The 27,687-nt window shown below is 40.0% G+C and overlaps 1 protein-coding gene across 1 annotated transcript in view; it reads left to right on the top strand.

The window, feature by feature from the left end:
• The window catches only part of LOC5667309 (ankyrin repeat domain-containing protein SOWAHB), a 54,687-nt gene extending 27,419 nt beyond the window's left edge, over positions 1 to 27,268 (top strand). Inside the window, exon 5 of the mRNA XM_061651861.1 lies at positions 25,091 to 27,268. Within this exon, the coding sequence (XP_061507845.1) occupies positions 25,091 to 25,186 (96 nt within the window). The 3' untranslated portion in view covers positions 25,187 to 27,268. The remainder of the gene's footprint in view (positions 1 to 25,090) is intronic.
• Positions 27,269 to 27,687: the final 419 nt, after the last annotated feature.

The following is a 27,687-nucleotide window of genomic DNA, read 5'->3' as shown; positions in this document are numbered from 1 at the left end:
AGGTAGATTAATTGATGAGAACTACGATGAAGTTCAAATGCTAACCTTCATAAATTGTATGTTAAAAAACCGATAGAGCATTTTTATCTAAAACAGTACTAATAAAATTAAACGAAATTAAAAGATCTCATATGCAATTGAAATTTTAAAAATCCGCAACGCATACTAATTTCAGTTTTGTTGTATTGATTTTGAATTTGATCTGGAAATGTATTTGCATACAGATTTAACATTAAACTCCCTATCGCCGTCGTAACAATACTGTCGCCCAACTGAATTGTGTGTCATCACCAAGAATTGAGCGGCTCGCGGTGAAAGCAGGAAATATTTATTATTTATATATTTATCAATTCCCGGTAGCCATGTTTTAAGTGGCAGCTAACTACCGATGAAATTGATTTTCAGACAAGTCAAAGTAAAACTCGGTAAATTATCTTTTTTGTTTTGTTCGCGAAGACTTTCTTCCCGACGGCTGCGGTCCTTTAGTGGCGCGTCTGGAACACCTTTCCGTTGGCACTATCGAACACGGGAGGACGTGTGCGGAACAACTAGCTGCTAAATGGGCACGCACGATTGCATGAGACCTCTCGTGTGCGATGGTCACCGTTTCATCGACGTTCCAATGACGGCGGTTATGATTGGAAACAAGTCCTTCGGGGCATCGTCGAACACAGTTAGGTGGCTGCTACTACTACACATTCTGGCAGCCACCGTGTGTGGTTGCGTGGCTCAACAGCGACTGGGTCGTGTATGAAGCGGTATAAAAATAATTACGTGTGCCTACTTCACCATCCAAATCCGTCTCTCACTCTCTGTCTCTCGCTCTCTTTTGGCAACCGAACCCAGCCCAGCACAGACAGAAGGGGTGGTCCGGCAGCGTCCAAATAAAAGAGTGGTATCGGCAAATAAATAACACATGTACGAGGAGCGAGAGATATATATCCTTCAAATTGAAATACAAACAATTACAAGTCCTAAATCGATTTTCTTTAATTAAGTCTACCAACTTGTCCGGCCAGGCCACGAAGCGCTGTGGTTCGTTCTGTGCAGTTTGAAGTCGAGCATTACTGTGTTGGTGAAAAATGCATGTCCAATATAAAATGCCCTCGGAGAGTCGGCATGCCGCATATGGGCGAGGTTGATTCGCATCGTTTGAGCCAAAAGGTTTGTGCAATTGCACTGTTTACACGTTTTTCTCAGTCTGTATAGCTTCTTGGATTAACCCTTGCAAATAATATACCAGTGAATGGTGACTGTGTTCCATACCACTTTTACACCTTTTTGTGCTTGATTTGTATTTCCCAGAACAAGTTTTGATAATGTATCTTCTAAATATGTAATACCTATACAATTTTGATCTCCACTCATCCAAGGGTTTAATGCTGAAATTCTGGGCTCTTCTCGCCTCTTCATTCTGTCAGTTTGCTGCCGACGGCATGGTGAAGTCTCTTGTTAGCAAACACCTTGCACCGTCCTGCAGCCGCATTAGAGGACAAGTGTGACGGGGGTCTATGTGCGGACGTGGTAGGACAAAGATCGCTGCCGTACAATTGTTCATCCATTATCTTTAGCTTTAAAGCTGCAATGCACCTTCTCTCAGCATATTATTAGCGCGGCCTATGCCGACCAAAGAAATGCGCTAGCAGACAAAAATAACGAGCGTTCGAAATAAGAGCCGAAGGGTGCAGTACGAATAACGGAAAGTGACCCAATCGTCCAATAAGAAGATTATGCTCCACTGCACGAGTTACCGAGCGAAAAGATTTTTTGTGAGGAAAATAAAACTCACTCCGAACGAATAGCTGTTGAAAACGACTCGAAATGTAAATTATCAATTTAGCTGCACAAAATGTTGCACCCTGAAGCATTCGGATGCTGGCCGGAATAAACATTCGTTGTTTGCTCGAGGATGCCTGTTGAACTTCAGTGTTACGCTACCTGTTTCCGTCCGGGATACGGGTATGAAAAGGGATGGTATTTTGCTTTTTTTTATTTTGTACATTATAGGTACAAAAAATTAATGGTGCTTAACGCTACCGAAATTAGCACTAATTGACTAAGTTTTTGCACTGAAAAGGGCAGCCTCTCGCGATCGATTCTGTGAGCAATCAAGTTATGTTATAAAGTGTTGAAAGCTGTCAGAATCTTTGTGCACCACCTCAATGATGATAGCTTTGTTTAGCACTCTACTGAATGGGAGCGAAAAGATACCATGAAAATATATCGTGAGGCCATTATTAGTTTTTCTGAGCGCAAATAGCTGTTGTGCCTTCTAGACTTGCTGTCTTCTAGACAATATTGTGAAAAGAGTTGAATACAATGTTGTGGTTGCTGTTTCCAGCACGCCAACTTCATCGCGACCGAGAAAGCTAATCGTAGGTTAGAAGTTACTGATGGTAGTTATTGTACCTAATGAGTTCAGGGAACTGTTTGGCCCAGAAATCCATTTTTTATTGAACATTTGTTCTGTTTTTAAGTATGAAATCTTTTCAGTGATACGGCCGATGCCGTTCCTTCTAAATAAGAAAAAAAAATCTTGGGCCATAGTTTTGACCGAAAAGAAATGCGGTATTTGGGTTAAAACAAATTAGTGTTAAAAAGCCTTTCATTATTTGATGTTATTTGAATTTGCACTTTTACGCTACGAACTATGCTAACAGTGCGTCTATTTGCATAAATGCAAAGAATCCGGATCCACAACCTCGATAGCCTTTTTTCTTTGTAAACGTCCTAGGAAATTATTGATGATTTTAACTATTTTTATCAAAAATATATCATAACTATTTTAAAAAGAAATTCATACATTTGATAAACTATTCAAATTTATCATTTTCAGTTAGTATTTTTTACTACACAGAATATTTTAACGTTCACCTGTTAGTTAAAACTAAGCTGAAAATTACCTTCTACAAAATTATTAGCGTAGCAATGTAGCACGTAAACTAAAACTTATGCAGACGCCTGATTTTAAACACTATTAGGTCTATGTCATATGTGAAGTGTCTCGATTCAAAGTCATAATAGAATCGCTAGTTTTTTGATGATGTTTTAATATTTTCTGATTGGTAGCCAATAAAATATAATAAATTAATAAAATCAACCATCATCTTATCAAAAACAAATTGTGCGGATTTTGCCTTTTCTTCTATGAATTAAATTAATAAAAAATACGGCTGAAACTGCAATAACGTTAAATTGAATACATAAATAATGCATGAAAAATCAAGTTCATTTTACAAATTGCTCTAAAAATCAATCTGGGCGGCGCCAAACGTACCAACGCATGCGTTCCCAGTCTAGCGGTATGTTGCTCGGTATTTAATTTGGAATCAAACAAAATGACGCAAAACAACGGTACACCATATTTTTAGCATGCTCTCTAATTTAAGTGAAATAATAATGCGCTGCCCAAGCGCGCGGGACAAGAAAATTCCTACTAATTGCTATCAGTGCATCAGGTTTCTTGTCGTTCTAATTGAAAACATTCTCACCGCGAGAGCCCAAACGCGCTCTCGGTACTGCTTGCGCACTTTTGCTGCTTGTTATAATGCTGCCCTGTGTAAACACCCAGGCTTACAATTTACATTCGGTCTAACACGACGTTAAACATGATGAACTCTCCATACTACACCTTCCACGGTTGGCTATGTGCGGGGTGCTAACAGACACAACCAGCAGCCAAATTCTGGGTACAATCGTCCCTCCCCAGGACCCAGGGCGGATGCAGCGGAAAGATGAAGGATCGATAAATTATACAGCGCGTGACAAACTAGCCGGGTAGCCAAAAACAAGCGTAAACATATTTACAACGCCTAGAACCCTCAAAATTTGTATGATGGGAGGAAAAGCCAAAGTTTTGCTCCAATTACGGGGTTGTTTTTTCGGGATTGCAAAGAAGTATATTTAGCCAGTCTAGGTTCGATCAGTACGACTACCGCACTGAAACAGGATGCAGTTTTGCATCGCCGAGCCAGCCAGAGCCGCTGTATGGCGCATTAGCCGCGCTTAATAAGATGCATGTTTATGTTTTATACCTTTTTCCAATTTTTCACCGACATTTTCCTTGGACCATATTGGCTACAAGCAAAAGGTCTGCACGAGCTGCTGCATGTTTTCACTTTGGCGTGACATCCATTAAACAAGGTGTATGGCCACATGCGTGTAAGTGCCAATTCGTTACGAAAATGTCTTCGTTCATCAGCTTTCCGTCGCCGCTAACTCGTCTTTGCATTCGTTTGACACGATGTTTGTTTTGTCGTAAAACTGCTAACATCCTGGTTCGTTGATTGGCGAATCGTACATGCGGGTTTTGCTATTTTCAACACGTGTTTTAGAACTAGTAATCAACTTGAAATTCTATACTAAATAAGTTTGAGTAAGTTTGGGATGTTATTAGAAATGGGCATTATACAAATTTCACCTTTAGTAATGTATTTGTACATAAATTTCTGAAAAGTATACAACCACTAGAAAAGAAAACAATGCTGTAACTTTTTATTGGACATACTCAATGCCATAGATACGGCGATCCTAATTAGAGATAAAAATGGCTTCTTCTATTTGTTTATATCCTCGGGACTACGTTCGTTCACCATTAGCATCATCATTATATTCCAGTAGCAAGAACAATTTGTTGTTTTTCGTAGGAGAAATTTTTCTAGCTCCGCTTGTATCCCGCAGGGCATCGTGTGTCGGTGCTGTTGTTCTGTTCCACTTGTTTTGCTCCGTATGCCATATTCTCATCCTGCAACATGCACTGACTACTTTATTAGGTATTCCAAATTCATGGATGTCTAGATCATGTTGGTATAAAAAATATACACTTTTTCTTTTGTTACACTGAAAGCTTGAGCTTTTTGTTTATCTGGTTCGATGTGAAAGTGTGGCGAGATGCATCGGTAGATGTTAACCTGCGGTTAAGAGTGTTTATGTAACGATGTGTATTTGTATTTGTATATTCGTTTCTATTATGCTGCATTGACTCAGCCGGATATTTCATGTTAAAAACGATGATCATAATGGTACACAAAAAAGAATCTTAATCCTTGAGGCTACGTCCATGTGGTCAATATAATACGAATGTTGTCATTTGCAGTGCCAATAATAATCAAGTAAAGTACAGTACAATGGTTTAAATCTCGGATACCTTTGTTGAACGCACACTAAACACTTTCTTAATTTTTTTAAAAATGTATTACAATAAAACTCATATCATTACTACCCGGTTTGCGGTTAATTTGCTGTGATGAAATTAACCTCAAAAGATAGCTATATGCACTTAGCGACTCACTGGAAAGGTAAGGGTGCTTTCTAACTCTGAAAATGCACTCTCTGATTTTGGTAAATTATACATAATTAGTTGAATTAATCAGGCATTAGCCATTACATTCAGACGTGAGTCATGTTTGTGTTTGTACTTTTTTGTCATAACATTTGAAATATTCACCATGTTTTTACACACTCCAAAGCGGCGCTGGGTCGTAAATTACGAAACACACGAGAATCAACCAACCGAAGCTTGCACCATAGTCACGTTAGGAATGCGTTGAAATATGCTACGGAAGAAAATTTATTGTTTTACATGCGTAGTGCCGTTGCCGTAGAACGTTTTTGTGAGGGTGTCACGGATAGGGCGCCCAGAAGGGAGTAGAACTGAACTGCTTGTCAAAGCAAAAACAAAAAGTTGGAAAGAAGACATCGGAATCATACGACAGTGGAAAGTTGGATTTCACCCAGCTTGTGCGCCTTCCTACGAGCTAACTGCATCAGTGCTCATAAACCACATAAAAGCAGTTTCAACCGATAATAAACCCAGCGCCGTGTTTTTCGATTTGATTGCGGTATCGTTTAGTCAGGCGCGTGGTACAGAGGAAAAAAAAGTCAGGAATAAAACACACACACAAAAACACAAAAAAGCTGAAAGACACTTAATGCATTTATGGCCGCGCCAAACGGGATGGGAGAGACCCTGTTTAGACAAGATGCACCATAAAATTATCTATGTGTCAAACAATTTTAGATAAATGAGGCTAAAATACGAACTGTGACACGGGGGATGATAAAAGCTGATTTACGCCTGCATTATCCACAGACCTCAAGCTGCTAAGCTGGCTGTCCGGATCGTTCAGAAAATCTGTGTGCGTAATACGAACTAGTCAAATGCTTCTTTACGGTATTTTTCGCAAAATAATATGCAAAACTTTGTTCAATAACAACACGTATCGCAAAAAAGCCAAACATCTGTATTCCACTTAGGCTGTTGGCGACGATCTTTTAGCATTTTTAATCACATTCAACTGCGATGTATTTATGCTTGTGACCAAATCAACCACATTCGGGAGCTACATTCTTTTGATGTGTGGTCCTACGTCAAGTTTTTTTATGCGTTTCAAGCCCATCCAAACGTCTTGTGGGTCTCAGATTGGGGTGGTTGAAAATGATTTAGCACACGAATCGAGGCAGTAAAAATGAGTAATTAGCCCTTTTTTGGGTTGTCACTTGTCGTTCGGTGGTGGTGACTGATGGAAAGCGATAGGAGGGTGGGTGGTTGGTGGCCAAGTGGTAAGAAATCTTTTCCCTCGCGATGCATGATTCCCTCGCTGACGAAAAGTTAGAGGTGGGAAGAGCAAAAGATGACAGTAGCATTTACAACTCACTCACATATCAGAGCATCTGCTTTCAGGGCAAAACAGAAGTAGCAAATCTACGGCAAGAGGCAAGCGAGAGCACGATAGCTATAAATCGAATGGGAAACATCTTTAAGCAGAGACACGAAATGGAGGCTTCTGTATGGCCAAAAACTATAACGTCGAACTCGCGTTTATCATACACTTTTGAAAGCGACGGACGGAATGGGAAGTGTGTTTAACTGACTGAACACATGTTTTCAGTTTAGTGATACAAGGATTTCTATTTCCAAACTCGCCAGTAGTGGAGGCATGGGAAAAGTTTGTGTAATCGCTCTCCATCGTATTCTGGCAACGAGCGAAGGGAACATCCGACCGATTGCTACTGTGCGACAAATAATCAATGTACTATCAACTGGGACATCTGTCAAGAGACATAAGCAAGCGTCAAAAGAAGAACCACTTGCTATGATAAACGGGGATAAATTTTTCTTTCGCTGGACAGCGTAGTACAGTGGAAAATGTAACGTAGCGATAGAGATATGCCTCCTTATATTATTCCTAGTTTTCCGTGTGTTAACATTTTCAGAAGGGTTTCTTTCCATTTCACGCACTCACACTACTCACTAATTAACATACTCGCTCCACTAATCCGGTAACGCTTTTGTCTCACCCCCGCGCCACTGATCCCCACGGTGAGACAACGCGCATGCTGAGAAGATTTATACAAAATTGTTAACATTCCGTACCACGCCACATGTGTGCGTTGCCACACTACGCCACACCAATAAATTAGATTAATTATTTCCTTTTTTCCGCTCGACTTTTTGCTTATTTGGGTACACTCCCGCACCTTCGTCATGATCTTGTTTTTATATGACTGTGTCCCGTTGATGGCACTAGAACCGCTGGCACTAGCACACATACATGGGCATTCGCAGTTTGTCATAAATTAATTTGCATATTTCTTCGCTCGTAAGGAGACAGCACGTGATGGGGCAGAGTATTCGTTCTACGCGTTTTTTTTTGTTTTTCTTTTGCCATTGGTTGCTTACATTCATTCGCCCAATTTTGTGCGAAGCTAATGTGTGGATAACTGTAGCAGTGGTCTGGGAAATTCTAATAAAACATTGCAGATATGGCTCTTTCCCGTAGCTTCCGCCGCAGGCTCACGCGACTTGGCAACGGGTTCCTTTCCCTTGTGTGGTTGATGCGATGCTAATTACTAAAAATCCCTCATCCTTGTTGCCGTGAAACAGTGACACACTCTGGTTAACAGCAATTCTGGGGATGGATGATAATTTTAGCCACGAGTCGTGCGTCTAACGCTTCACAGCTCATTTCCACGAAACTTGGATGGAACCGGGGAAACGGTGGGCGCTGTGTGAGGGTTTTCTCGCGTAAGACGACACCGTATTGTCATCGTTTAGTGGAAATTCGCTCATCTTGGCAATATAATGACAGTGACGATCACGGTTGGACGAATTGCTGGTTTGAACTCGTGAGCTAACAGGCAACGGTATACTGTCGAAAACATATCCATCATCCCCAAGGTGGGAGCACACGAAATGAGCCGAACCTTGGGGATGACAGTTTGCTGTTACGTTTTGTTTGCAATTAAATTAACCGGTAAGGCGTAATCATATCATGAAGTTTTGTCCGATTCATTTGAAAACATGTATAGTTTGTTTTGACTCACTTTACTTTGCTTGATTCGCAAAAAAATGACGAATTAAAATTAAAAATTCTTTGGAAGTGAATTAGATAATCGATAAAAGAAACAATATAATAAAAAAAAACATTAAACCACTATTTGGTCCAAAGCCTTTCTGTGCTATTGAAGTTTTGAAAAATCATTCTTTTTGAATATTAAAGTTTTATCTGCACCCAAAAACCAGATGAAAGTTTTCTCAGCCTCACATTAAAAAAAAACTATTGCATGACCAAACAGCATTTCGGGGTAATAAATTTTGATTAACCATAAAGATTAATAGTGCGAGATTTTCAAAGTGTGGTTGCTTTTTTCAGCACTATTATTTCACTAAGAATGTAGTATACGATGTGGCTTCGCATATGTGGCCCTCACTCTCACTTACATGGCGTCGGTAAGCTCTTTCTTCATTCCTTTCGCTCCCCAATGCAGATTGGTCATGTTCTGTGGCGAAGCCGTGGAACACGGAGCTACATCATTTTTGTGCCGGAAGTATCCACCGGCACGAGGGGAGGTCACCAATTTCCTGTCCGCTTTTGGTTGACCAAAGTGTGAGCGCCGGAAAAAGTACCTTTTTCCATAAGAGCACGAGAGTACTCGTCGCTGCTCAACTACTCCCCGGTGGCCGATGGTCGGAAAAGTGGTCAGTTTTACCTTCTGGACCAGTCGCACCGTTACTAGCTACATTTCGTTTTAACTCATCCCACCCCGACTAGCGAAGGAAGATGAGGATGCGTTAATTAAAGCGGTCAGCCCCAAGCGAGGTTTGAGGGAGTTTATGTGAACTGATCCGTCCCACCCGCCCAAATGCCGCTCCCCGTGTACTTTCAATCTTACACATACGCTATGTTGGGACGCTGTATGTGTGTATGTGTGTATGGGCTGAGAGTGAGAGAGGAAGAGTGCCAATGTGTGCATAAAAAGTTTTGGATATTTATGAACACAGGAATGGTGTTCGCTTCATTTGATAATGAAAATGTTTAGTGGGGAAAGCTTTTTATGCAAAAATTAGAATTATTTCCCGCCGGGAGTTAACAACACCCTTGCTCTGACCATCAGCAAAAGGTCGGAGTGCGTACGGTTAGAGATATGCGTGTATGTTCCCCTGACATGAGATACACGCCCCCATCGAGAATGGGACCACAGAAATATGGTTATTTATGCAAGGTTTTAACTTTGCCTAACTACTACCATACTAGATGATCAACACCAAATTCTACCGAAATAAATAGCCTGCTAACTGCAGTAGTTGTCCTCTTAAACAAAATCAAATTTGGGTTTGGGTGGACCTAGTTCCGTGGTACAGTCGGCAAGTCGTGCGACCTAGCAACATGCCTTTATTGGTTCTAATCTTGTGTGGGCCACACTTTTGCAATGATAGGCTATTCTGCTATAAGTACACCAGTAAATAACGGAGAGTCCTGCACTTTACTCCACATACACAATTTGACATAGTGATCATCCTAATTGATAAATTTGGATCTAATACTTTACTATCCCAAACTTTTGCATTATGGAGTGCTATTATTTTAGAATATTTGCTATCAGCAAACATTATAAATTCAAACGGTTTGATTTTTTTTAGTGTAACAAAGCATTAAGACAAAATAATATAATATTTATTAAGGGAGGTCCAGTACAACAATCGAAAAGAAGAAGATTTATCAAGATTTATTTATCTTCGAAAATTTTTTTGAATCGTTGTATTTACTGGAAATGCAAATTAAGATCGCTCAAAACTTTGCAACAAAGGTCCCAAACCACTTTTCAACATGTACATTTTACATATTCGCACCTTTACAATCGATGCCCTTAGGCGAGAGTATCAACAACGCCACCATCACTTCCCATAGAGAAGAAAATAATTATGCTTTTGCTCCGCTTACTGACCTTCTACCTAAAAGATAACCTTTCCTGATTCTACTTGAACGAACACATCCCAACACACGTCAAGTGTGGGCACTGGGGAAATCAATTGAACGAATCAAAATTCCAGTACAACTTATTTGCCAACTTCCTTGAAGCTCGCTATTGGTACGACTCATTTTATTTCCACCTGCTAGCGCCTATGTTGACGGAAAGTCGTGCCGAACGATTGTAGATAGAGAAGGTACGGAGCTGTGGTTCGTAGGTACTGAGCGCGCTTGGGAAATCTAGTCCGGCTTGAGCTGATCGTCTGACACTCAAGTGGCTGCACGATTCGGTTGCTTGAGGTTTGCTGCATTCTATTTTCATATCGCTTTGTCACGATCAGCTGACATCCATGGCATTAAAGTAGAGTTATTATATGCTCCACATGAATAAGAAGTTCTCTTCATCGGTCGATTAGAGATAGGAAACGAGTTGCTGAAGTTGGTCTCTTCGTATGTTGTGGTTATCATATCATCAAAAACGTTCGGCAGGGACGGTGATGAATGCTGTAGGTTTCTGTTTCATGTAACGTATTATATTATCGGGTCAGGTCAAATGTGAACAAGTCAATTCAAGAACGTTTATTCAAAACACACTAACATATTGAAAGCAATACGAATTTCAATACTTCAAGCTTACCATACATGGAAGTATAATTTTGAAAAGTAAGTGTAAATTCGATGCTGTATTTTGGCATCAAAATTCAATCCTTTGACCAAAGTCGGGATGGAAATCTGCTTCGGAAATGATTTTTCTAAAATTAATTTAAGGAATATCCTCTTTCAGAACCTCTCAAATACTTTGGTATATTACGTTGGGTCAATTTATTGGGTAGTTAATCAGGTTTTCTAAACTGCTGTTTTGCTGTTTTTTTGTGGTGTTCTCTTTTGCTGTTTATTTCTCAAGTGCAATTAAAATGCAAATTTGAAACTCTCATCTGGATGTAGAATTGTCTGTTTAAATGATAACTCTTCTTCTTCTTCTTTGGCTCAACAACCGTTGTCGGTCAAGGCCTGCCTGTACCACTTATGGGCTTGGCTTTCAGTGACTAATTGATTTCCCCCCATAGCAGGATAGTCAGTCCTTCGTATGGTGGCACGGTCTATTTGGGGATTGAACCCATGACGGGCATGTTGTTAAGTCGTACGAGTTGACGACTGTACTACGAGACCGGCTATAACTCACACATAATTATTTTACACAAAACATTGTCGGAAAACAAATAAATGGGAATAATGATTGCTTCTTCTTGTACATTTATTTATTTCTTTATTTATTTATTTATTTATTTATTTATGATTGCCAACTGATTCGATGATTCGATGATATCAACTGATTCATGTTTGTCGTTTTGAGTAATGAGTTCTTTATCTGGTTCTAGTCAGCTCGTACTCACTGTAATAGATATTGACTGAATGTGACCAGGATCTAAGTTTTAACAAAGTATCCTGGTGCTACCTACTTACAACAACTGTTGTTTTGGACAGTTTTATTGTATTACTAGTTTTGTTATGTACATTCATATCTTTTCAATGGTATTTATTTAAAGATATTCTTCGGGTCTCTTATCGCATAGAGAATATTCCAGCACGAATAAATATTAGGTAAATTGTAAAAAAAACGTATTGATCAATATTTAAATATTGGTAACAAAAGATAGGATGCATTTTTGTTTTTGATTTGAGGACACGTTGCTATCGCGAATCCAAAATGATAAATTGTAAAATTATTCAATGTTTATGCTTTAGTGGGTATTGGTATAAAAGAAAACAACATGTCACGTATCAAAACTCAATATTTTACTTAAGTTATATTTTTGACACCGAAGTGCAATCGAAAGCAAATTATTTGCCATACATATAAATACAGTGTAATGTGTAAGCATTAATTGCAATGCGAGAAGCTATAACATTTCACCTGGCGATCATGAAATGTAATCGAATGGCTTGCAATGTGTGAGAAATGAGGTTGCTCCAATCAACATTCAGTGTATTCTTTTCCACACATTCGACAATGCTATGTGAGGCACGTATTCATTTTGTCCCTGTGTAGCAATCCCAAATGGGTAGGGGAAAACTATGTTGGCACGTTTGTTTTGACCACGAATGAAGTATAACAAAAACCTATGTGTATGGCATGTTATTGCTGCTTTCTTACCCTCGTGGCTTGGATTGGCATCCTGTCTGCCTACCATTGTCTCGACTGATACTTTCGATACCCTGTGCAAACACCAGCTTCGTTCGTTCGTCTGATACCGTGGTTCATGTCTCGAGAAACTAGGTTTTTGTTACCATTTTATAAATCAAACGCAATCATATGCAACTAGGCAAATCTTCCGTGACGTGGTCGAGAGGTCTTATGTTGTACGTGAAGCATACCCACCACGTGCATCCAACGGAAACGCCAAATCGCACACAACAGTATCCCCACACCAGGCTGCTCGTCAGTCAGACAGACGGCTACAAGAGTGTACATCATTTTCGCGTTTCCGAGCGCATCGAAAAGAAAAGCTCGCGCAACAGTTTTCCTTGGACTCGTACCACGAACAAAACACAACCCGGCTCCCATCTACGGAACCCCACCGGCACACTGATCATGCACACGCACCCTTTTCATTCAGATTCCGGCGTGTCTGCCGCTCCCTGCAGACGAGTTTCTCATTCGATGCCCTTCAACTCGCACGTTAGGCACTTGCATCGTCCCCCGCGGTCATGTTTGCTTTCCGTTTCCGTTTAATGCGTACGCGAATTTAATTGTTTGATTTGCTAACATTAATATGCCTTTATATTATTATTATTTCTGTTTGTTTCGCGCTGTATTGCGCTGTTTCCATTGGCCTCCACTTGTAGTCGTTTTCGTGCGTCTAGCTTTCGTCGTTTGGCTTCATCATCCCTCCTTCTTTTGTTACATTGCGTTGCGCGGTTGCTGCTGCAATCGTTCGCGCATTTTCTCGCGTAAAACAATTTCCAAACCCGCCCGCGTCCAACCATGCAGCCATCAGTCCGTCAGTTTTGTACGCTTGTCTTGCGGAGTACGCGAGTGCAATTTACATAGTGTAATGTGGTACATGGCAACAAAAATGATGTTAATTCATTTGAATAATTCGTAGAAAAATTGTGTTTTTTAGAATTAACATCCTTCCCTCGGCAGCCAACCTCTCCGTCTGCTCGTGTTCAACGCTTACTGCACTGTTCCATTGATAAGGCATGAATTACTGTTTTACTGCAGCGTCTCGAGGTGCATCAGTTAGGTGCATCCTGCGGCTACACCTGATAAAACAATCGCCTATAAAGCCAGGTGAGCGAGGCGAATATAAACAACGGGTGCATACGCGGTGCTCTCCCCGCGATGGTCAACTGACAAGCGCATCTTCCCAGACCAAAGAATGGCAGGGAAATGTATCCTTTCGCACTTGGGTGGCTTTGGCATGGAAAAAAGAATTCATCCATGATCCATCCACGATCGCGGGCCGGCTACTCGTCTAGGTGGTGCGGTACTCATTTAATGATGTATAATAAGCACCCGCGAAGGATGCGGTGCTGCACGGTCGCGGCCGGTAGCCATTGTACGAACATGTAACGTAAACGCAAATCACTAGGAACGGTTAAATTGAGTGATCGAGAACATGGCGTGCAAAATTCGTGACGTTGCGGGGTGAAAAAACTATAGGTAGCTCTTCTGCTCATGCTTGCCTTCCTTTGATTTGTTTGCTCATCCATGTGTCAACAGAATGTTCGCGAACGGAAAACAACACTGTTTCTATGTTTATTTGATGAAGAAGTCTATAACGTATGGTCGTATGTACGTATATATTATTTTTTGTCCCATTTACGTGGACTGTGTTTTATGATAAGACATTATTAAGGTCAAACGTTGACGGTCATTTATAGGTTTTTTAGATCTGTTAATTCTGCAAAATACTTCTCGTAAAGCTGCTTTCATGGTCGCTAAATAAAATGGCTGATTTGTATTTAGACCGGAATTCATGTAGTCAACGCATAGAACTTAAATATAAGTATATCATAATACAGTAAATTGTATTTAATCGCTTTGCATTTAAAGTATTGGATATCGTCCTGATTATGCCGATCAATGTTGTTAATTGTCGACATTTTTTATGACATTCGCAGTAAGCGGCTGTCGAAATCATTGATCCTTCATGATATTTATGGTTACCATGACATAACTTTCCAAGAGCGACAATCATTTTAGCAATAATAGTCAGTGCTTTTGCGATGCTTTGATTGCAAAAAAGTAGAATTAATGTCATTTGACATTTTTCATGTGACACCAGAACTGCTTGATCGTGCATTTACTAATATTTAGCAACTGAGCCACTTGATACTTTCACTCAGTCAACCAAAAAAATGGAGTAAGTCGGCAGGTAATCAGAAGTATAGAAATTCACCCGAAAACACGAAAATAGGACCCATTTCCGATGAAGATAAAGTTCACTTCAAGTACTTAAAAATCAAAAAGTCAAATGAATGTACCAGAAAAATATCATCGTGTCAAAGGATATTTTTATCCGTGTTTGTCGAATGAAAGCATGAATCTCGAACGCAATGCTTCAAAAATTATAATTATGTAAAATTTTGTGTCGACGATTATCACCGTTCGCAACACTGGTCCTGATAGCTAATTATCCGTCGGTGTATCGATGATCGTGGACAGATCTAATGTTACAGTCGTCAACTCACGCGACTTACTAACCTAGGCGTTCTAAGATCTAGTCCTGTATGGATCGTATCTTTCATATAATTTGAAGAAATGATGAAAGAAATGAACTGCTATGTACAATTAATAAGTCGCTGATAGTCGAACTTTATTAGTAATAAAGGCAGACCAAGATGGGTTACGATTCCTGCACCAAATTAGTAACAGTATTGATGATCCACCGTGATACAAACATACGGATTAATGAATGATTATTCTATTTTTCATACTTGTTTGATAAACTTCCCGACCAATTTCTTATTTCTCTCAATTTATAGCTAACTCTTAGCAGTCAACGATTAAGTCTATCATATCTTTATATAAAGAATATTGTATTTATGTATTTATTTTATGTATTTATGTATTTATGTTTATGTATTTAACATTTATGTATTTATCCATATTTCAAGATAATAAAGAACAAATAGAACAGAAATTCCTTCCTTTCACAGAAAATAATCATTTATTTGTGTCTATAATTAATAATTAAAGCATTATCTTTGCTCCTGGTGTTCCAATAGTTATATTAAACTGAAGAATCGCTTCAGCTGTTTTGGAGGAATATGATCACTCATATTTCAACATAAGGGTGTTGTGTAAATAGCATAGTTGGCGAATGCAAACTGCCATCGTATTATTTTTAGTATAAAAGAAATAACAAAAAATTGTAGGAAAAAAACAATCTTCTCTTTCCTATATCTTAAAGCCGTAGTAAACGACACGCGGTAACAACAGTTTTATGAACTGTAAGCGTTTAGCTTTATGACCATTACCATATATCCTGCTGCAGCTCCCACAACGGCGGTCATGTGGTGTTAGTTGCGTCGTGTTGCCCGTCTGGTCGCGACGGTGTGAAAGGATTGTCCAGAATCAGGCCCAGGCATGCAGAGGCATTTTGAAGAAGAAGCCAGGAAGGAATGGTTGGTTCGAAGAAAAAAAATCGCACCGCCAATAACAGCATTCCTTGCGCTTAGCATCTTGAGTGCATTTGCTTGTTATCGAACTTTCTTCTCACAGCGTGTTTTAAGAGTCAAACAAGGGACGGTATGCATTGATTTTTTCTTTTCCGTATTTATACTCCCATAATGGCCACCATCACCGTTCAGGCCGTTTGTTTTTACATCTTTTTATATCTTCGATTACTAAGCACAGGCCAGCCTAGCTCCGGGTTATTCGACACTTTTCTTGAGGTTCACAATCGAATAGCAAGTGATACGATAACCATACGAGCGTATGGTAATGTTGCCAAAGCACATCACCTATTTCGACGCATGAACTGTTGATGCCGATTTGTGCATTTTTATTCTATGTACTAAATTGTTGCATCGATTCGGTTCGAAAATGAATACTAATTGCAATAAATCAGCTACAGGTCAAAGCGCTCTATCCTAATTTCTCTTCCTTATACGATGATACATTGGGGTTTCGATTAGTCTATATTTCTCCTGATATTTTTTTAGTGTAGTCAGCGCATCTCCATTCATCTTACTACCGACGCACCGCGGGTTCGGGTTTACGCAGCGGCCTCCAAAGATAAGACGCCTGTAACATTTCAATAATGGAACATCGGTAGAATCTTATAGTGAATCATTTTTATCAACATTTCACATCTGATTAATAGCTTCGGCTGGGTGGCATACTTTGCGTTAGTTCCGTGATTTATGATGAATCATTACACCCTTTTTTAATCTAATTTAAATATAAGGACTATGTTTCTCCTCGAAGCAACGCTTGCCGGTTCGGGGCACAAAGTGAAAAGCCCAAGAAAAGACAAACGAAACTGTGCCTGCAACGGTGGCGGCTTCATTGAATGTGAGGAAGATACTGCGGTCCGGTATCGTAGCCGGTGGTGTATCCAGATCGCAACGGATCCGCAAGAACGTACAATCCCGACTGTGCGTGCGGTATTTTACTTCCTGTGGTTCACCTGAGCTCACAAATATGATACATATATAGGAAATGGTCGCCGCTCGCAATGCATTAACGAAACGGCTACATGAGAAATCTCGGTGCTCGAGTGAAAGAGCATTCACCCAGGTCGAAAGCACCACCGTACCGTGATCGTCTTCCTTCATTCTTGCTTTTCTTCGGTCTCGATCTTTGCGGGCGAAAGCTCTTTTAAGATTCAAGTCTTTTGCTTTACTCCACTGCGTGGTTTCCGTTGTTTGCCTGAATAAAAAGAGACATAAATCTAAAATTAAGTAATTTTTATCAATTAATTATGTCGTTTTGATTTATGCCATGTGGAATACAAAATCTATAAATTAAACGAATGCATCTTTGCGTAGGAGAGATGATACCGATTGCGATCAGATTGTATCCGCCCGGGCAAAAAAGGTGAACCATTGGTTGGTACTGCGCAGGATATACTATTTTGAATGCCCGAAAATGGACACGAACGATACCCTTACATTCTTGTGTACATTAATATTGTTATTCAAATTCGATCCCAGTTTCAACTGTTTCTTGTAATTGGTAAAACTCTATTCTGCTTCTACAGCATTCTTTGTTTTGTTAAATTCATAGTGGCTGAGGTTTGATTTCAATTCAAACGTAATTACAATGACATACGTTTCATCACATTATAACTCTTCTTAAGAGACGGATACATTTTACCCAGAAGTTTAATTTGCTTGATCAAGTGTAGAATTGCGCACCGTAAATTAGTAACAATTTATATTATTATCCTCTAACAAATCATTCGTAATCGTACTAGACAATACAGAATGAGTTTCAGTCTTCAAGAAATGTGTACTTCCCTACTAGTTTAACATGGATAACGGGAAGCGTTCTTCCTTCTCCTATTGCCTTTGCAGTCATTCTGCTTGTGTGAAATCATTTGTTGGCTTCTTAAGGACCTGTAAATCCTTGCAACATTAGCTGTAAGGTACTGGTCTTTAGAGCAAGATATAATTCTATCATCCGGTAAGCAATTCATCTTTTCCGGCACTCGACCGCAGACACTCCGCAACCGTAATCGGTCCATGATTTCGCGCACAACGTGCTGCTTAAATGACAGTGGCAAATGAAGAGATTGTACAGAAATTACCCATAGAGTAACGTTAGCTGTAAGCCATGCGATTGCGGCAGATCATGCTTAATGGATATGGAAATATCGTCTTTCATGTAGCTCCCCACATGTCGCATTACTCAGCATGCTGAACTTTCTTTGCCGAACGCCTCCTATTTCTTGCGTTTTGTTTATACATAAGGTTTGTCTAACAGCCATACCGCTGTCTTAGCGTTTGTAGAATCAGCCTTGCAGCGCCGCATCTTTCGACAGGCCCATCATGCATCTCGAAGAAGATGCATTGCACATCCAGAGATGCTATCGGTATCGTCATCTGTTGGAATGGTATCCAATCTTACAGCAGTCCTGTATTGACGCCTTTCCCAATTTAGCGGAAAGCCTAATGGTCGGAAGTGTAAATGGTTGACTGCAAACTTTTGGCCACTTGTCTTTTGGTAGAGGCACAAATTCTAGCACTATGGACATGAACTCACTACTGTTGGACAAACATTATTTATGTAAGGCGGTTTTGTTAATAGTGAACAAAGATTATTTGTTTTATTGCAAAAGTTTTTGAACGCAATATGTTTTTCTTTGTATGCAGATTTGTGAAATATCTAATACCACCCATGTGGAATTATACCACTATTCATGCTATCGTTTCCACAATTGGAATCCATGAACCGGAAGGCAGTATTATCAACAAAGTACCGAGCAGCTATTAAGCCCCTTCTGCATTTGCGATGTAGAACCAGTTTCGCTATAATATTACATCGTTTGCATCGCACGAAGATGCAGCCCCCTTTCTTGTTTCCTCTCTAGCCGTAAGATGATATCGGAAAAGGACACACTTTGTTCCTGATCTTGATCCCACCCAGTCTCCTTTAAGTGAAAGCAACGTCATACTGCTGGGAACGACAGAACACATACCCTATCAGCTCGAAAGGCGTGCGGTGCACTCGACACACACACACTCCATACCTCAAACGCACACACTCCGTCGAGCCAGATCTGTTTCTTCTAATTTGCAACTGTAGCAACAACCACAGCAGGGCTTCAGCGTGTAGGGAAGGAAGATATATTGCAAAAACTGCTTCTCCAAGATGAATTCGATGGGAGAAAATCGTAAATTACCGAACTGTCATGTACCGAGAAGATTCCACCGGACGAGTTTTGCTTCTCGAGGTGTACAAGTCTTGCTTCGGCAAAGTTCTCTGAAGCAACTGACGTGCAACTCGCTGACGAAGCCCGCCCCAGCACTATGGGGTGTGGGGTACTGTGAAAGTGACTGTCAGCTACGGACGACACGAGGGAATTGCCGCCAGAGGATGTGTCTCCGACACTCATAGGTGACAAGATGTAGCAAATGCATTAAATTCATTGCAAAGTGTCTGCAATTGCTCTGACGGACGTGGAAAATCTGAAGCTTCGCTGTACTTGCTCGCAAACAGACTGCTAAATAGAAATCCCTACCAGGATGCGATTGCCAGGATGGTTCCACCTGCTGCTACGTGAACATTTCACACACCGATAGTTAGAGGGTTTAAAGTTAACTTTGTCAACAGCGATCTGTCACGAGTATGCAACAGTCTAAAAGAAAAGAACTTTCCCTGTGTCTTGTGGTTTGTTTTTATGTCAGCTGCCTCTTTGGCATTTCGTTATTTTATTTCGTTCCACGCAAACGCTTAGAAGCTTTTATATAGATTAATAAAATAAAAACCTTTCTATGTTCTCGGATGTACTTGAGGATGTATTGAACGGTCGTTGCGGGTTACGGGTTCTTTTTTCGTGTTTTCCATTTCGATTCAATACAACAAACTCATGACACGACAAACGGTGACCATGTATCGGTGTGGGTACGTAGCTTCTACGATAATTATGTAACGTAACGATAATGGGTGTAAAACAGCATGTTTTAGGCATTATCGGCTTCCCTAATCATATTGTATAATAATTCTGCATAACTTGAAAGCATTCACACAAGCAAACACAACTGCAAAAAGCGCTCCTGTTGCGGTTAACGTATGTTGCTACGGGCGGACATTAAAACACACACCATCGCTTTTGTGGAAAACGGGTCAAGCATAAGATGCGACCCCTTTCTTTACCATTCTGAAACATTCACAAGTTACATGACTGCACCAAAAGAAATGGAAGGTATACCCAAGCCTTACACTCAAAAATAGCATGAGTCAAAAACTGTCACTCGATTCACCTGTTTGGGTGTTGTAATTAAAATATCTTTAAAAAAAGCATCTCCCCGATCAGGTTTTGCGGGCTTGCCGAACCTTCGGTTATTAATGAAACAAGCAAAACGTACGTGTTGCTGAACTATTTATCGTTTGATGCGTAGATCGTTTTAATCATCGATCGTTTTGTGTTCCTTCTTTGTTATTTTTTTTTTAAATACAGTATAAAATAATTCTACAGGCAGTCTTCAGACGGTGCATATTTTATTTGCGTAACTTCCCATGTGTAATTAATAATGAGCGTTCTGTTTTGTGAAAAATGTGACAATATGTATGCAAAATGTGTCATGTGTGAACAGTGTGTCCATAACGTGAAAGTAGCGAGTATAGATCCAATTATGTTACACCTCTGCGTATTACACTACGCCATATGTTGTGCAATTAAATTGGTGATAATTCTCTATCAGAAGTTTAGTTTTAGTTATTTTGTGATAAATACGACAGTTATTTGGTTATTTGTAGTACTATTTTGGGAAGGGGTTTTTAATGTCCCAAAAACATGCAATTTTATGGAATTTGTATATTTACCTCACCTTCAAATGCAGCTTAATAGCTCTTCTCTTTCGTTGATTAAGTTCTAAAAATGTTATCAGATACGCTTTCGCGGACGCATATGCAGTTTTGCAATATGCCCTCCCTAACCAACGCACAGGCTGGATTGCCTTGCAGGTTGTAATCAACTTCGGCATTGGAAGTTAATAACAAAGCAGATTCGAAAATGACTCGTAATATCTCCACTCCCGACTACCTATAACAATTTTTGACTAATTTTTATTTTCCTCCCAATCATGCACTTACCTCACATGTTGCGCGTCCGATGTACGGAAAGCCCACACGGCGCAAATCGCCTTATAGCACGTCGACCAATGCTGCCAACTTTCAATGAAGAAATAGCTAAGAAAATGGTAGTTTGGAGCTGTGCAGCAAGTTTGTTTAACTCAAAATTGATTAAACATCAAAACGAATTGCACCTCTGCCGCTTGTACGGTGGGTACCGTACAAGGGTATGTTTGCTCGACAACTCTGTCCTGCACAAGCGACAACAACATATCACAATCAACCATCCAGGCCGCGTGCAACAGTGCATTCGTTGTTTTGATGTTGTTGCTCCGGCGCAAGAAAATAAATACGGGATACGTTACTTAAATGTTTATTATATGAGGGCACCTAAATTATCGTCATTCATCAATATGTAATCATTATTTTGATTACCAGCAAAATGATGTAATCTTGCTTCCTTACCACCGGGTTTCGTGACTTCTGTTGCTCAACGTTCAAGGGAATCTAGGTTCGGACTGCGTTTAATCAAGCGACGACCCAAAGCTATGCACTGCAAAATTGTTGCAGCCTGGGAAAGACAACCGCTATTACTTAGTTCCTTTCTGTTTTCGTAACGTCTGCAAAACAACGAAAACCACAACAAATCTTTTCGTTCCGAGTATCTGTATCGGTGTTTTGTTTGAAGGAGTTGAGCAAAATTAATGCCAACCATCCCACCGGTGTCGACAATAGGACGATTGAAGAGATAACGAAGACGATCGCTATGATAAGCATTAAAATAGACCCCCCTAATCAAGTTTCACTGTAGCTGACAAAAGTCGGGCAGGCAAAGTTTAATCTCATACCTTCTTTCCAATTCAGATGCGGGGCCCCCTTGAACAGCAACAATGAAATTGGCATTAGAATTTTTAATTAGCGAGAAGAAAAAATATAAAGTGCAAGAATTTTAATAAAAAAGTGTTAAAAATGTTTTTTTATAAATGCCTTCGTAATGAAGAACCATGAAATATGTATTACCGCCGGTGTGCTTGCCATCCGGGTTTTTGGCTCAAGCATAGCGATTGGTTTATTTGTTTTACATTTTTTGCTGTTTCAAACTACCTTCTCTTTTTTATACTTTGTACCGCCAAATCATCACAATAACCCAAGCGACGAACAGAAGGCTCGAAAGAAAGCCTATTGTCGTTTGGGACTGCATGAATAATATTTGACATGTAGCAATTTGAGATTCGTGCCGAGCAACACACAAAACCTACAACGAAACAATTAATTCATACAAAATGTGGATAATTAAGACAAAATGTTTCTGTTTGATCTTTCGTGTGGTGCATGTTTAATACATCATCGGCATGGGTCCAAACGAAAACGTTAGGATGCAACGAAGAATGAAACCAGCTCGAGCGTGGCTAAACTATGCGAAATGCTCCAAAATACGTGTGAAGTGGCTAGTGTGAAGTTGGTTTTAATAAAAAAAAAAAAAAAAAAAAAAAAAAAAAAAAAAAAAAAAAATTGCTATCGATTCATGCGTGTTATATATGGTTACAATTTTGATATTCTTAATAGATTGTTTTTATGATTTATGTTTGGAACAGCCCATATTTTGTTTTTACGAAAAGAATCTTGTATTTAGGATATTTGTTTGATTTGTAATTTACTTATATGTTTTCTTTTAATTTAAATAATAAAAAGCTGTTGAAAAAAATCCTTTTAACATGTATATTCTATTCACTCCAAAATTTTAATTCGTGAAATTAAACATAACTTATACATAATGTTACTGCGGGCTAGAATGCTTTATGATTCATGTACTAGATTATCGTTAGCTTTGTCTATTTTGCAAGATTTTGTCACATAAGTATGTTATCAAATGAAGCTCGTTTCAAACCCATGATGGTTAAAGTGGATCTGTAGCAATGGCGAAGAATATTCTAATCAACCATATGGCATACCGTGGCCGTGCCGTAAAATAGTAGAATAAATTAGAATAATCAGAATATTAATCAAAACTGAATCGAAGACCCGGTCCGTGGTTAGCTCTACTCTATTAGAGATTTGACATTAATCAAATATTTATGAATTGACACTTCTTTCTTGTACATTCCTACCTACTTTTATTGGCCAAAGGCAAAGCGATCCCTTAGCTCATGGACCCATTCGCCAGTCGACCATAAATCATGCACAATTTGGGAACCCGTTCCTGCCAGTGAGACAAGAGGCAGACGGCTGCTAGGTAGGAGTGGGGATGCCCAGAATAAAACGATTGACCCACACACAGCCTCACAGCGTTGCCCATAGCATAATCTCGACGCCCAGCTGGAGTTAATCGATGTTGCATTTTTGTGTGTTGGATTGGACTAATCGTTGAAGGCCACCACAATAGGAATTTCCTACGGCGTCTTACTTCCCATCGCAACTTGTGTCGCTAGCGCTTCGTAGCGAATCGTTGCTTGGTTGGAGGTGGTGATGGTGGTGGTGGAGCTGCTGCTAGATCCGAAAACATGTGACTCGACACCTATTTCCCGTACGTTGGCAAACTGCTTGACAGCTTGCCGTGTGGCCATTTCTTCAGTTCCTCTCTGTCATCCGCGTCCAACACCTGCCCGTAAAAGGTAGAAACTATTTCAATCGCGGGGTTCTGTTGTTGTCGTTTCATAAATATGAAAAAGTCGTTGGATGAAATTTGAATTTTTTATTGCGGTTGCTCATGTAAATAAAACATAAACATGGTTGTTGTGGGGCCCGAAAAACACTGCTATACCTAAATTGCGGGCCATATAAAGAACGAAAGCATCGCGCCTAGAGAAGGCTTGGGACAGGTGGCAATGGAGAGTACGAACGATAGGCTCGGGGATAGACCGTGGATAGAATTCACGACGCGGAACAGACGAAAAAAATGTATACATTCTCCCTAGCCGGAAAAAAGAGATGACCGCTTCACTCCAATTATAAAGCCTTCCACTAAACACCGTAGCCTAGCCCGCTTTTACCCAGGGACATATAAACACGGATTCCTGCGCACGCATGCATCACCATGCTCGTTCCGTGCTGGTTTGGGTTGCCCATCGCCGCCGTGTTTGGCCACCCTACTACTGACGAATCTATAAACCAGCACGGTGCGATCGCTGCGATTGCTTGGGGATCACCCGTCTCAGACTGGTCGAGCGATGAAGTTATTTCTAGTCAAATTAAATGCTTTATTAGCCAGTTAAACATGGTTCGATATAATAATTTACAATGCATAAATTTCACCACTCTGCTGTGTATAGAGTTGTAGTTTATTGGCTCTGACCATGTGATAGTGAGCGTGTACAATACCCAGAGAGGTTGCTTTTGTTTGGCCTTTTGGAGGGTTAAACTAACGCTCTCTCCGCACAAGGCTTGGAAAACTATGTATCCTAGTTGTGTCATACGGAACTTTTTTTTTATCTCTTTCACTCCCTGCTTCTCGTTGCTGTACACTTACTCAACTTATTTGTTATGTCCGTTATGGTTTTTACCAACCAAAACCAAACAAGGCACGCGAAGTGTTAGTCCAAGCCGGAACCTCGGAAATTACATATTCACGTCAGCCAGAAGAGTTTGTTTGTACCCCCGGGGCCCATGTGATATTATGCACACAGCAACGCCGCCGACGACTACGGTGACGGCGACGACGAGTCGAACGAACGCGAGTGAATCGTAAAAATATGAATTTAAATTAATTTTCCCATATTTCAATCTCGCGCGATCGAACGATGCAGATAAGCTGACGGGATAATGCAGCCGGGAAATGGTGAGGGGACAAAAATCACAAATAACGTGCGGTCTGCCACGGGACCGGCAGTAAGGTGGCAAAACCCGTCATCGAACTGCTCGTGACCATTTTAACAGTTCCATAAACACGTAATCAGGTGATTTGTCTTACAGTTTATTGACGACAGTCAGGCGGTGAACGTAGTCGAAGAAAACACACATTGGCGCATGAGAGGTGACATTAGTTGGCATTGTTTGGGGAACATTTCTATACGGATCGCTTCTGGTTCGGTCGAAACATAGTGTGCTATTTGCATTCGTTACTAACGCTCTTTCTTTTCTTTTTTCGTTACAGGACATCAGCACGGTAAGGAAAACGGGTACAAATTGTACATTGTCAGCAGCTTTCTTCGCTGACGGCCAAAAATGGGACCAAGCGTATGATCGATGAATCGTGCTCATGCGGTCATGGTTACTGTTGTGAATTTGTCTACCGTTTCGTTGAGTTTTGATGTGTTTTATGTAATTTTATTTAGCTATTTTGTGTCTTTTGATACGAGCATCGTTAAAAATTATTAGGATGAGCCAGAAGTGCTAACATAAGTCTACTACTTTGAAACAGTTTCTCCCAGAGCTTCTCAATTGAGCTTTTATCGTACAGTAGCAACAGTCTCACCTTCCACCTATCATATGTTAACATGTTTTTACCTCTTATTCATACACTCGCCCTAGTCGTCGTCCATCGTGAAAAGGCACCCATTTAGATAGCTACAAATTATCCATATCTCATAAGTGGTTGATGGTCCCCGGACCATCTCCCAAAACAAATAAATAAATGACGAAGATAGGAACAGCAGGATAAAGTCGGTCATGCTACGACCAGCAGGCCGGCTGACACCCCATTCAGCACACGGTCGGCTCACCCGAACCAGCTTAGCTGGATATAATTAATTTAAAACGAATTAGCACCGAACAGAGTCGTTAACGATATTTCTTAGGTTATGCACTTTCGCTGTTTCTTTTTTTTCTCGTCCCATGTTTTACCTTTCGTGTGACGGTTTGTAAATGATAGGTGCACATTGGCAGGCGAAGGCGAAACTAAATTACGGGTATCCAGAACAATTCCGCGTGTTTTATGCTTGAAAGCTTTTTGACAGGGTGTAAAACAATATATGATATCCTCATTAAAATCTCATTTGCGGATTATTTTTTTCAGACTGTAACACTTCTTTACTCAAGTAGCGAGTTGATACAGTAATTAAATCGTTTATTGAGCTGTATAAATAACATATAAACTATATGACTTCATTGTAAGCTAAAGATTTTTTATATATTTATTTTAGAAAATTGTTCGTAAAGATAAAGTAATAGCACAACATAAACATCTGTATTACTAACAACACTGTCACTGTATTATTTAATAACAAAACAGTGTTTTAATTCCACTCAAAACTCAACGAAATGTCCGTATTAGTTCATTCTAATTGGAGCATATGTTCTTTCTGCATTTAATGAAACAACGCTCATGTTCTTCTTTCTACATAATTTTCTTCTCGTTTCATGTAAAACAAATTCATCGACAAATTCCCGATGGCTTCCGTGGAACATGTATTCTTCCCACAACCATCTTCGTCCGTACGGCCTGGCGCACACATCATCACCATCTAATCGGTGGACGACATTCACAAACACACAACAACAAAAAAACCATCAACCCCAACACAATATTACATCCGCAACATCAAACTTTTCGACACGGCGCCGCAAACACCGTTGGTGGTGATGGCGCTCTCATTTTCGGTAACATAAATTGCCTTGTTTTCAATATCTTTGCCATCGTCACTGGTGTGCTGTAATCGTCCTGAACCGACTTAAATGGATCGGGGATCACTCACTGCATATGCTCGGTGCATCTTTGGACACTTGGGCTATTGACCTGACCGACGTTTGATGATTATACGAGACGTATCTATCGCAAACTACAAACGTACAAAAACCACCGTTCAAATTGATACTCTGTCGTCACCTTCGAGTGTCTGTGTTTTTGCTCCCTGTGTTATTCCCTTTCTATCATCATTTGTGCGTTATCACGCTACGTGCTATTGTGAAATACTATCGTACGATCTGGTGATGTGATGTACTTCCGCAACACAAAATCGTCCCGATTTGACCGAACCTATAATTTTACATTCTATCTAATGCGAACGATCAACCAACAATTTCCCCCGGGTGTATCGTTTTTTTGACAAATGTGTCCATCTAAACCGGGGTGTCTTTTTTCGTCGATTCACCTTCACCGATACTCTCCGAATGGCCAACAATAATCCTTACCACCTCGATGTCTTCTAATGGTGGTACACTGTTACTGGTGCTGCTGCTGTTGCTGTTTCGCTACCGATGGCTGAAAAAAAATCGACCCCAAAACACACACTGTTGATCCTGTCCCGGATGAATGCACCATTTACTGTCCTGATGACTGGGCCGATGACAATGCTAACAATGTGTAAATTCTACGACAAAAGGGCGTAAGTATTTTTTCCTCTTCTTTACACCTTCTCGCCATTTCTAACAAGCCTTGTAGAATGGGAGCGTTAGGAAACTCAATTTAGGCTAATAGGACCAAATTAGGGGTATTAGTGGTTACAACAAACAGAGTTGAACGTAAGATAAATTACTAGTGATTGTTGGCAGCAACAGCTGAAGAAAAAACTGTCCCTCATATATGTGAAGCTTATTCTTCAGCAAACCATGTTGTATAAATACAATTAGAATAATATGCTTTTTTTAATCATAGTCCACTTGCAGAAACTTTCACAAAAACCATTAAATAAGTTTGATGATAGTATGATCATTTAATAATACAGTCACCATTACGATTATTATTCGATTGGGATTTGAAATTCTCTTGCTCTTAGTTTTGAATTCAAATATAATCCTTTATTCCCGAAACTC

Source organism: Anopheles gambiae, chromosome 2 (genome assembly GCF_943734735.2).
Source record: "Anopheles gambiae chromosome 2, idAnoGambNW_F1_1, whole genome shotgun sequence".
NCBI lineage: Eukaryota > Metazoa > Arthropoda > Insecta > Diptera > Culicidae > Anopheles > Anopheles gambiae.
Note: the sequence above shows the minus strand (reverse complement) of the source record. Positions and strands in the feature narration are given on the sequence as shown.